The sequence below is a fragment of the Heterocephalus glaber genome, unplaced genomic scaffold (assembly GCF_053883595.1).
Source record: "Heterocephalus glaber isolate CG9 unplaced genomic scaffold, H.glaber_assembly_v1.0 deba00001592, whole genome shotgun sequence".
In the NCBI taxonomy this organism is placed as follows: domain Eukaryota; kingdom Metazoa; phylum Chordata; class Mammalia; order Rodentia; family Bathyergidae; genus Heterocephalus; species Heterocephalus glaber.
Genome location: NW_028258367.1, coordinates 1,044,510 through 1,056,758, shown reverse-complemented (window position 1 = coordinate 1,056,758; position 12,249 = coordinate 1,044,510). Strand labels below are relative to the sequence as shown.

The 12,249-nt window shown below is 39.1% G+C and overlaps 1 protein-coding gene across 1 annotated transcript in view; it reads left to right on the top strand.

Moving 5' to 3' along the window:
• Positions 1-12,249, top strand: part of Arid1b (AT-rich interaction domain 1B) — a 431,446-nt gene that overhangs the window by 351,848 nt on the left and 67,349 nt on the right. The window contains 1 exon segment of the mRNA XM_087193427.1: positions 8,941-9,120. Coding sequence (XP_087049553.1) covers positions 8,941-9,120 — 180 coding nt within the window.

Sequence of the window (12,249 nt, the reverse complement as noted above, 5' to 3'; positions counted from 1 at the left end):
TCTGAGCACCCTGCCACACTGAATCTCTTTTAGGACTTTAATATAAACTTGTCTCTCTAATTGGAACACTTTTACCACCTACATTACCCCAGTGTCAGTTTCACCACCCCACCACCCCCGAGTCTGCCTACTTTTCTTACTGATCCTTCAAATCCTGGTGGCCTAGCACTTAGCCTTAGGGTCAGTGTTTGTTGCAAAGACAAGTGAGTGAAATATGCTGACACTGGCCCTCAAGAGGAGAGCCACAGTACTCAGGGCCCACTTACAGTAAGGTATTCACACTCCAGGACCAGAGCTCCATGACAGCCAGGACAGTGACCTCATTTTCACAATGCAATGCCTCATATTTTACATGCTGTTTCTCACTTTAATCTGCTGGGATTTTAGAATGACAAGATCTGGGTTTAGGTGCAAACTTTACCATTCGCTAGTTTTGTGACCTTGGACAATTAATTAAAATGTCAGCGTTCTCATAATGTAAAATGAGCATCAGATTTGCTATGGACATTCTACACAGATCAAATGAGATCTTGTAATTGAAGTGATAAATTGCAAATCACTATGAAATACTACTAATAAATATAGACATCAAATACAAATAACTCAGGTATAACCTGAGTTGAAAACTGTAAGAAGCAGTTTCTTTGCTTCTAAAGAAACTCAGCACTGAAGCCAACTTATGCAGCTAAAACTTTAAAGATTTGTGTATGAGAAGGCAGGGTATTTTGTCCCTATTTACCATCTGGTTAATCAGTCTGATCCTTCCTTTGATTCTAATTTACTCAATGATAGATGATGTAAGTTTCAAGACTAGTTAGTAACTGAGAGAGTAGTGGGGATAGATGGGGACAGATTAGATGCTATTGTGTGTGGCCTATATGTAGGATGCTGCAGTAGCAAGGAAAAGGAGAATGAGCAATTCTTTTAGTTAACCTAAAGCACAGCTGGTAGAATGCAGGGGAGCCTGGGTTAAAGCCTTAAATGGGCCATTAGTTTCTGTCTTCCTCAAAGCAATTCCATGTTTTCAAGAAAAGCAGGCAGGCAAATAAACACTGAAGATATTAAAATGTAACAAGAATATTTTTTAAATCTATTTTTCTCTCCAAATGGGAATCTGACACTTATTTGTGAAGACAAATGACTCTGACTGTCTTTCCAGTTGGAGACACTCCTCTGAGGTGGTGCTGTGTGTGACCATTATTTCACACATGTGGTGAGACATCTTTTGCTAAACTGGCTTGCAGAAACAAGGCAGTTATTCTGTGAATTTTTAACAGATGCCAACATGAAAATAAATTGTCCACATGCCAAAGGAAAATCATGCTTTCCTTTTGGTGATATATGGAATCTTGTGTGTCTGACTGGTATCCGGATGCTGTATTCTCTGCTAGGTGAAGAAGCACCTTTGAGAAATTTCAGTATCGGAGAATGGGTGCTGTGCTCTCCTGTGTGAACCTGGGCACTCCATTTTCTTTCATGTAGGACAAACCATGACTTGGGTTTGGGCATGACTCACTTTTTCCAAAAGACTTCAGTGTCTAAAATTTAACATTGTAGAATTTGTTGTATCAAGAAGAAGAGAAAAAAAAGTGTACAGTTGGAGGCCATGAACCATATAGAAATATGTCTCTGGACTTAATGTTGGCAGGCTCAGTGGTGCACACCTGTAATCCCAGCTACTCGGAATTTAAAAGGCCTGGGGTTTTAACTCAGTGTCAGAGTACCTGCCTGGCATGTCTGAAGCCCTGGGTTCAGTACCCAGCACTGCAAAGGGAAGGAAAAAGAAAATCTCTTGTTTAATCTTTAATAATGAATCCCTGTAATGGAGACTGAAGTAGCATTTTCCTGAGGATTGACTCTTAAGTAACTCAAGAAATTCCCTAACCACAAGTGGAGAAGCCACATTTCAACCAGGCATCATGACTGCAGAGCCCACCTTCCCCCTGGCTGCAGCGACTCTGGGGTTGGACAGTGATACAGGTGATAGATATTTAGGCGATGGAAATAAATCGCCATGCTTTGTGAACTGTTAAGCAGTCTTTTCCTTCCTTTCCTTGCTGTCAGCTGCTTTGCTTACACTAGTCCTTTTTCAGATAGGTATCTTCCTTCCCTCAGAGATGATTCTTTGAATACACTGCAAAACAGGCGACCAGCAACATGACTTATCAAGCCACTTTTATCAGTAAAAGTTAGTGGGTTCTGAGTGAAGATGTTCTGTTATTCACTAAAAGCCCATGTGTTTGTTTCCAACTCCGTATCATACTCCAGATACCTGTTTGAGAAGATGGTGTGTTTTGAGTTTGGAGTCTGGGGAGAGAGCCAACCACAGGAACAAATGATGATGGCAGTGTAGACACCATGTAACATAACATATACTTTGCAAGTATGTGGTAAGGTCTACTTTCCTCCAGGCATGTGGCTAGAGGAAGCAGGAGCCAGAGCTGTGATAGATAGGAATGCCTCAATGAAGGGAGGTGAAGGGCCTTCTGGACATTGCATGTTCAACAGCAGCACTGCTAGCATTTTATTTCTCAGACTGCGCCTCCCATGAGTGGACATCTTTCTCCAGTGACATGTAAAATATCAGAGTGTGTTGCACATGATAGAAGTAAACTTGTTTTATAAAGTGGAGAGTGTGTGGAATGGTGTATGTATGCTCACATATGCACATTAAATTATAATATAAAATGTTTCTTAGCTGGACTTGGTGGCACACACGTGTAGTCCTAGCTATGTAGGAGACTGAGGCAGGAGGATCAGTTGAGATGACGAATTAGAAATGAGGTTGGGCAACATAGAGACTCTTATCTCCAAAGAACAAACAAAATGTTTCTTGAAGTGTGAGGTACAGTATATGCTTAGCATGAAGAGCCCTTGGGTTCATTCCCAGGCACGGCACCACAAAGGAAAAAATAAAGCTTAAACAAGCTAATATTGAACAAACCTGTTATCACATAGTACATGCTCATTAAATGTCAACTGTTTCTAGACCAGCACCTTCTGTAGAACATGAAGTAAATATTGGCTGAGTAATGGGATGTGCACTTATTTGTGGTCTGATGCAATCTAGCGCCTCCAGGCAGCTCAGAGTACCTGAGTGATTGAAACTCAGTGGGGACTCCATGGTGGGGCAGGAAGAATGGGTGGGACCAGATGCTGAGAAGACATGAGGCTGGGCTAGGAAGTGTGGCCTTCATTCTGTGAGTTATTTATTGGGTATTTATTTCCCATTAGAATGTTTTCTCCTTGTTAGCACTTGGCATTTAAATGACTGATAAATGACAAGGAATGGAAGTGATACCCCATTGGCTAAGATGTTTCCTATCTATTTCCCATTAGAATGTTTTCTCCTTGTTAGCACTTGGCATTTAAATGACTGATAAATGAGAGGCAATGGAAGTGATACCCCATTGGCTAAGATGTTTCTGCTTTTTATCATACATGAAATTATAAGTTTCTGTATAGTTTTAATCATTTTCCCTTATTGATAGGATTTATTTTCTTTTCAACTATATTTTAAGCTCCTCCAGTGCTAGAATCATATCTTTTGCTTTAAAAAAAAAATACTCTTATTCTTGGCACAGTTCTATGAATGCTGGAGTAAAATTGGGGCATGCTGGTAGAAGATTTGTGTAACATTATTGTAGATTGAGTTACCAGTTTGATAGCTTAGATGGAATTCACACAATGAATAAAAGGCTCATAGAATCACTGTAAAGGCAATAGTACTGCCATTGTATAGCATTTTCCTGGTGTTTTCCAGTGTAGAAAAGTACGTTTGCATACACTTTTCTTATTTGACTCTCAGAATGATCTTGTTAGCGCAGGCAAGAAATGCATTCTCCGTTTTATACAACAGAGCTCAAGGTCCCACTCAAGGGTTGGTAGAAGCTGCGTCTAACCCATGTTTTTTGCTTCCAAAGAGATAAGTATTTGTGTACTTTTCTTCTTCCAACACATTATGTTTGCTCTGAGAAGATCGATTTTGCCTGAATTTTTTCTTCCTAAAGAGCAGCTGATTTTTCATGTTAAAAATGTGCTTCTCTTCATTTGCATTGTGGTAACATAAGAGTTTGTGTTGTGTATACATGTAAATACAGGACTAAAAAATCTTAAATTTACTTACAGAAACCCTTGGGTACATTTATGTTAATGAAATGTATGTTATACAGTGGCATCTCGGTTCATGAACCTGATTCTTTCCACAATTCTGGTTGCAACTGAGTTGATTAAGAATCAAATCAAATTCAGTGGTTAGGTTCAGTGTTGACCTTATGGGGAAATTTGATTGGGTTCTCATCCAGTTTGGTCTGTGACCCAGAATCATAGCAAGAGTTGAGTTTGTGGACCAAGGTACCACTGTATTTTCATATGGAGTTTCTAAGAAACATTGTTTTATATAATGTAAATAAACTTACCTAATTTAATTCTTTGCCCAAGTTTGAATTTTCTCATTAGATGTTTACTTGGGACTTAAAATTCTGTAATACATTTGGTAATTGTTAGCAATACTGTGTATGTTAATAATGTATAGGAAATTCATTTATACTTTCTAAATTTCCCTTACTAGAAAGTTTCATCTTCCAAATTTAAGTGGCTTATACCTAGAAAATTTTCATACCTATTTTAAAACATGCACCTGCATTCTCTCAGCTGTTAGTTTATCTATCTTCAAACCACGTCTCAAGCTGCCATTTTATAATAACTTTCTAAAAGCAAAATAAAATCAAATAAATATGCCACCATAAGTAGGTGGAGAAGTTTTGGTTGAAACTTGATTTTTTTTTCCATTTTGGGGGAAATATGTAAACATTGATTTCATTCAAAATAAAAATTTAAAAAATGATAGACAAAAGAACTACCTCTTCCAAAAATGGAAATTACAGGCCTTATTTAGCTTTTTCCTAGGTGAAAAAGTTATTTAAACCAGAATCTTAAAGAATTTTGGCTAAAAGTGCTCCCACCACCATCAAGCGGCAAGTCCTACATTAGCAGGTTAGAAACAGAAGCTGGAAGGTGAATACAGGCTGGAGTTTGCATAGTACCTGTGGAAGGCCAGACTGACATCTGAACCTGAGCTCCTGTGACACTGGGCTGCCTCCTGCCTCTTGCTTTTGGAATGTGGTAATCACTAATATTTATTGAGCGTTTAAAAGTGCCAGACCTTTTCACTCACAGCAACTCTGTGAAGCAGATATGATTGTCCCCACTTTACAGTTGAGGAAATAAGTGACAGACATGAATAGTTTCTATAGTTACAGTGAAAAGTAGAAATTTTTAGCTAGTATCTGTCTTCTTGTTTTTCATCAACTTATTTAGAAGATTATGGCAATATTCCATAACTTAAAAATTTTTATATGGGAATTACTGTTGGCATTGAATTGTTTATTATATATTATATATTATATATCATTATCTAACTCCTAATTGGTCTTCCAACTTTTAACTTTACTGCCCTTCAGTTTGTTCTTCATTCTACCTATTGGAGTAAAGTTAGCTTCAAAAACATGTCAGTTCCTGCCACTTTGCTGCTATGATACTCTGTGGCTGATGCCAGTATTAATCAAACCAAAAGGCCAGCTTTCTACAGGATTGCAGAGCAGGGCTTTGAGCCCATCCACTGTTGGGTGGTAACAGCTTTGTGTGCCAGAGGGAATGCTTGTCATCAAGAAACAGTGACCTGGGCCGGGAATTTAGCTCAGTGGGGCCACCGCCTACCTCGCAAGCATTCTGAATTTGATCCCCTGGTACGGAAAAAAAAAAGAAAAAGAAACAGTGACCAGTGGGAAAGGCAAATGATACAAACAGACTGCCGTAGAAAGAACCCAAAGAGCTATTAAACAGTGTTCATGTTTACTGTTGATAAGAAAGATACACAGAGTAAAACACAACCACGTTTGTTCCTTTTTTGTGAGAATCTTTTTGGTTTATGTCTTGTTTCTGAGTAACTACTTTGAAAATAACAGTACATGGTATAATAATTATTGTTATTCTTGTACTACTTGATTATGAAGTTTTCTTTTATTTTTTCATAAAATAAAAAAATTATAAATACCTGTGAAAGGATTCACTGAAGCACCATTTGCCTTTGGCTGGGGAACTCCAACAGGAGATGGGGGTGGAAGGGCTGCTTCCCATAATGCACTCTTTTAACTTTTTGGAACATATAAAACACAGTTACCCAAGAATTGAGGTGATCCAGATGCCATGTATTTAAATAAAACAGACACAGAAATAAAAACCAGCTTGTTCATTCTAGCTAGAAGCTAAATTTGAATATGTGGGGTATTCAAGAGTTAAAGGATATTCTTGGCAGCTTACAAAGCAGAAAATTCCTGGGGTTATTGACGTACTTCTGGAATCCCAGCTCTTAGGAGTCTGAGGAGGGTTGCCGCCAATTCGAAGCCAGCCTGGGCTACATAATGAGTTCAGGTCCAACCTGAAATACTAGCAAGACCCTGTATCAAAACACACAAAAAAACCCAGAAAATTACCGTCATCATCTCTTTTGTATTACACAGTATTTTTTGATGTGTTCTTTCAGTTGATCTTTATAGGAAGCTCATCTTTCAGATGAGGGAACCGAAGCTCAAAGAAATTATGATTGCCTGAGATAACATAGTTAACCAGATTTATTTGTGTACAGCAGTATATTTATATTTACTCACACATCTGTCTCCCCTATTTGATTCTGAGCTGGTGACACTAGACTATAGTCCAAGCCTTCTACTCCCAACCTAGTGCTGTCAGATGGTGATGGCCAAGTCAGAACACAGGGGAATTGTGTCACCTTCCCCATTTGTGGTTTTAGGGAACACAGGGAAAGGGATGAGTCTTATAAAAAATAGAAAACAGTATTGAAAGAAGCTTCTATAAGTGGAATCATTGGAAGATAAACAGAAAGAAAATTAGTTTTCCAGTTTTAATTTCTTTGTGAAGAGGCAGATTCCATGATTCCTAGGACTTTATCCCTAAGTTATAGATTTAATGTTGTGACACATTCCCTTTTTATTGTTGTTGGTTTATTTGTTTTTGCAGTGCTGGTGATGGAACTCAGGGCCTTAGGCATGCTAGGCAAATACTTTACCTCTGAGCTACGTTCCCAGCCCTCAGTTTGAACTGATTTTCAGATGCTTTTAAAGCCTTTACACAAACTTTATTTTCTGCAGAGTGCCAATGATAAAAATGTCAAATGGCATGTTTTTTTAAGGACTGAATAAATAGTCATAAAATAAAGATGTAACTTAACCCAGGTTAGAATTCACTTGAACAAACCTTAAGCCTCCAGAATGTGTTCCAGAAACAAGGAACGGAGGTGGGATATCATCAGAGTTCTGAGTCCTTATGTTCACGTAGACACCTTGATGGTAGAAGTGAAATTGAATGCTAATAGAACCTGTGATGCTGTCCTTGTCTAATGAACAAAAAAGCAGTCGTTACGGGGTGGTGGGCAAGATACACATTCACACAACATCTATGTAGAATTGAAACACTTCTTTATTAAACAAGACTCTATCTGAAACTCGAGAATTTTATAGTAAAGCTCAGATAAATATGTAACATTTTAAGATGCAGTCATTTATACTAATTCTAGTGCCCTGATTTCTGTTTGTTTTCAGATTAGAAAAAGCAAACATTTTCTATGATATTTGTATCTAGGAGCTGTCAACTGAGCCCAACTTCATGAGATTATCTTTATAAATATATTAAATAGGATAATAAGAAATGACTCTGCTTTTATGTGTCTTTAAACAGAAGCAGTGTTAAAAGACCTCTTCTTGCTAAAAAGTTAGCCCTGGTCTTTGTAAACACAGTGTATCATATCCTCCCAAGTTTATGTGAACCTTGGATCTAGGAGTTACCTCATATTATGCTGCTACAAGAGACTTTTTTGAAAGCTGCTGCCCTAGGTTCTCAAGAGCAGGCAGTGATCTGCCTCTTGCAGGCCAGCCAGAGCCTTTCCTTGGTGAAGCAGGGACAAGTTCTTGGTTCTGTTCTTTCTTTCTCAGACTGCTCTGTTGGTGTGCTGTTTGGATAATACTAGCTTCTTTTTAGATCTGTGTCTTGATTTTAGCACTCTGTCACTCTGTGTACTCACTTAATATATTGGTTTCAGCTACTGATAAATGGATGTACCTGTTATTATAGATCTCCATAAAATGTATTTTTTTATCCGTACAAGTACGTACTATGTGTGCTAAGCAAATACTCACATGTGTATGAAGAATTTAATGTCCACTCATCCAAAAAAAAAAAAAAAACAGGTTTGAAATTTACTGTCTCCCACATACCCTGAAAGAAATTTCTGAAAGGAACACTGGGGTAAGCAGAAGTGCCACATATGAAGTGGGGAAGATGACAGGCAGAGCAAGTTGGAGGAACAAGTCAGGCTCTGGTACAATACAGGAGCCTTGTATACATGGGACCCTGCAATGGGTCCCTAAAAACCTGCTAGGGAGGGTGTGAATTAGTGCCTCACATGTTGACAAACTATTCAGGAATCCGGATGAATAGCCCTTGCCTTAGAAACTCAGAGGGAAGGAGACAGCTCTGTACACTGGAAACTGAGTGCCATTGGTGTGAAAAGGTTGGCATATTAGGGGCCAGAGACCTGGTGAGAATGGAGGTTCTCAGCTGTTACTGTTGCTTTTTTATAGGGGCCTTTTCTACAAGAATGGATATGGTAACTTGCCTTTCTGTCCCTTTTCCTTTCTCTAGGTGAAGTTCATCTTCTACTGGGTACCAGGAACTCTGAGGACTAGGGTGTCTCTGTGGTACTCTCCTGCATCCCCATCTGGGTTTGAAATGTCTTTGTATATTTTCTTAGGGAACTCTCACAATATCAGTCTTCTCCCTAGCCACCTTCCACATAATCCTGTCTTTGTATTCAGAGGTTATGAAACACCTGTATTCACATATTTTTATTTATCTTCCACTTAGGTTTTATGGCAGGCACGCAAAGAAATCCTCAGATGTCTCAGTATGGGCCTCAACAGACAGGACCATCCATGTCACCTCATCCTTCTCCTGGGGGCCAGATGCATCCTGGAATGAGTAGCTTTCAGCAGAGTAACTCAAGTGGGACCTATGGTCCACAGATGAGCCAGTATGGACCACAAGGTAAAAACATATGTTCTCCAGAATGCATTGGCAATGGGTGGAGGACATTGTGCTGATTTGCTAGTCCTTCAAGGGTTTCACATTAGAAATGCATTTTAAACTTCCCATATTTGTTACCTGATAGAGTAGGAGAGTAATGCAAACCCACAGTTATTCAGATGCCCATAACGAGGAAGAGAATCATTATAGCCACTGTTTCTTAAGCATTTATGCATTAGACAGTGAGGAGCACTCGTATTATTGAACTCATCTCGACAATGTAGTTCAAGATGTTTGTGGACAAAAAAACCACAATCCTTGTCCTCAGATTTCTAATTTAAAACTTGAATTTGTTGTGTGGAATTTGAATTTCAGCCCACCTCAGTAACCTCCAGTGGGACTTGAGCTGCTGGTTCAAGAGGGTGTCACCCTGTGCAGCATCAGGTGGACAGCAGCTGTCACTGCCCCAGTCACCACTGTCCCACTCTTAGAAAACAGGACAGTGTCTGATGCAGATACATCCTTCTCCAACAGGAAGAGGAGGGAAGAGTAAGAAAATGAGTGGAGCCATGCCCCAAATGTCCTGTTTATGTCCTGCCTTCCTAGAAGCTGTTGTAGGTTTTGTCAGATACTCATATCATCTTTTCACCAAGGCTTTTAACCTGATACATATTTTTTGAAGTAATTTTTAGCAGTAGATCATTTGAATTTAGCACCTTCTTTATATTTTGTTTAAGGCTAAAATCAGTGTCCTGGTTCTTCCCATGTTCAAATCCAACATAACCACCCACCTGGTGACAGGAAGTGACACGTGCTACACAGATTGTTTAGCTTAAGAAATGTTCTTATCTTTGCATTTCTGCTGCATTTCTTTGCATTCCTTTTAAATAGCAATCCAAATGACATTTTTTTCTTTCTCCTCTTAACTACGAAATTTTTAGTAAAACAGTCAGCTTGCATCTCCACATTACTATAAGTTTTGAGTCTCTGGAAAGATGAACTTGTGTGGAAGACAAGAGATCATTAGTCTCCTCTGTTGTCAATTGGATGACATTTTTGTAGGATTATATATTACTTGTTTTAAGAGATCTCAGGGAATGTATTATAGAACTTCTTGGGTAACCATTTTATCACCAGGAGCATCTTCTTCAAAATTGTCAATAATAAGCAGCATTTATTAAATACATCGCTTTCTGGGGTCCTGTTCTAAGCATTTTTCACATATAAACCTCTTGTCTTCACCACTTGCTATGAGATAGGTGCAGTTACTGCTTCACTTCACAGAGGAAGAAACTGCGGTGCCAAAACAGGCGAATGCTTTATCCAGGGTACACAGTGACTGACAGGGTTCAGCCCAATTCACTTCAGGCTATGGGACTCATTCTCTTGATACATAGAAAGCCTTGAGAAGTTAAGTCCTTTACCCATGATCCCACAGGCAAGAAGTGGCAGGACCAGGGTTCAAACAAAGGGCCACTGACCTCAAAAGCTGCTTACTCAGTCACAGGTTGACCATCCTCAGGCTTAATAGTACTTCCTTCTTGCTGTCCCTATATTCACTGAGCCAGTAGAAAAACAGAAGCCAGAGGACTGCTGAATTTGTTGTGTGGGATTTCAAATGCTCTTCAAGGAGCATTTTAGGAATATAGGCATGGAAATGAATCAGAAACACGAATGTAATTAAGAGAATTACTACCAAGTAAAGAATGGGAAAATGTTATATGTGTGTGTGGTGTGTGTGTGTATGTGTGTGTATGTATATAGTTAAATATATTTTATAGCTATAAAATCTGAATAATTAAATTTACAAATAAGGTGAAACCAGGCTAACTGTAAAAATGTTTAATTACAGTGTATTTTATGAAATAGTTTTCTACCTTCAGGAATCACATTGTAATAACTACCCTTGCAAAGACTTTCCAAGTAGAGAGGGCCATAGGGAGTCTTTAATAGAAAGCAATTGTGTAATTAATGTTAACTATTAATAAATAAATTTATATGTGAAAAGAAGTTACTTGTTGAATCACATTTCACAAATCTTTACGGGGGTTCCCAGGTGGCCTTCAGGAGGCTTCCTCAGACATTAGTTAAGCAAGGAAGATAGAGAATGTCTTTTTTCTTCCTCCAGGGCCTTCCTCACTGCAGTTGAAAGGCTGTATGCCTCGGCACCCGGGCACCTGGAGCTCCTGCAGGGTGTTGTGATAGTGGGAACTTCAACTCATAGACTCCTTCCTTTCTCACCATAGAGACTTTGCTGTTTTATGCTAAAGTACAGTACAGTAGTTAGTTATTAAAAGGTTTGTCTCCACAGCAGCCACATGATACATAATCTTGATGAGAAAACTGAGCTTTATGGCAAGTAGCTTTCTAAAGGCTGTGTATACAGAACCATTTCTGCTGTTACGTCAGATATTAGCATCTGGTTGTGCTCATGTGTCCCTGGGTCTGTGTCCAGCATTAGCCTTGATGATCATTTCTCTGAAGATCCACTGCTTCTTCCAGGAGAGGCAGGGAAACACACACAGCACTCTTGCCCACAGTGGCTCCCCTCTATTACTCGAACTACCACCACTCTAGAATTGTTACTGCTTTATTTCTCTTCATCATTTTTAGCACCTTGGGACCTTATCTGTATTTATTTTTCTGTCTCTGCCACCAGAGTGTAGGCTCTCTCTGTTCCTGTTCACTACTGAATACCAAGCATTTAATATAGACCCTGGCTTATAAGAAGCTCTTAATAATGATTTCTTTTTTGGCAGGGGGGGTGGGCAGGGATCGAACCCGGGTCCTTGTGCTTGTGCAGCAGGCGACGAAACCACTAAGCTAAATCCCTGGCCCTTAATAATGATTTCTTAAATGAATGAATTTTGCTAAGATACCGACATGACATGCCTTCTGGCCCCTGCCTGGATGCTCAGTGGGCTGACAATCAGTGCCCACAAATAATTTACAATACATGGTGTCTCATCCCTGGGAAGTGAAACTGAGGCTAGTTTTTGTCAGTTTCTATGGGTCTACATTTTCCTGCATTGAGCTTGCATTACTAAGTAGTCAAATTTTATAGGAGTTAATTGTTGAAACATGTATGCAAAAAACTACAAAAAGTGAAACAATGAAGTGATACCCTAAGGTAATAATTATCTTTTACAC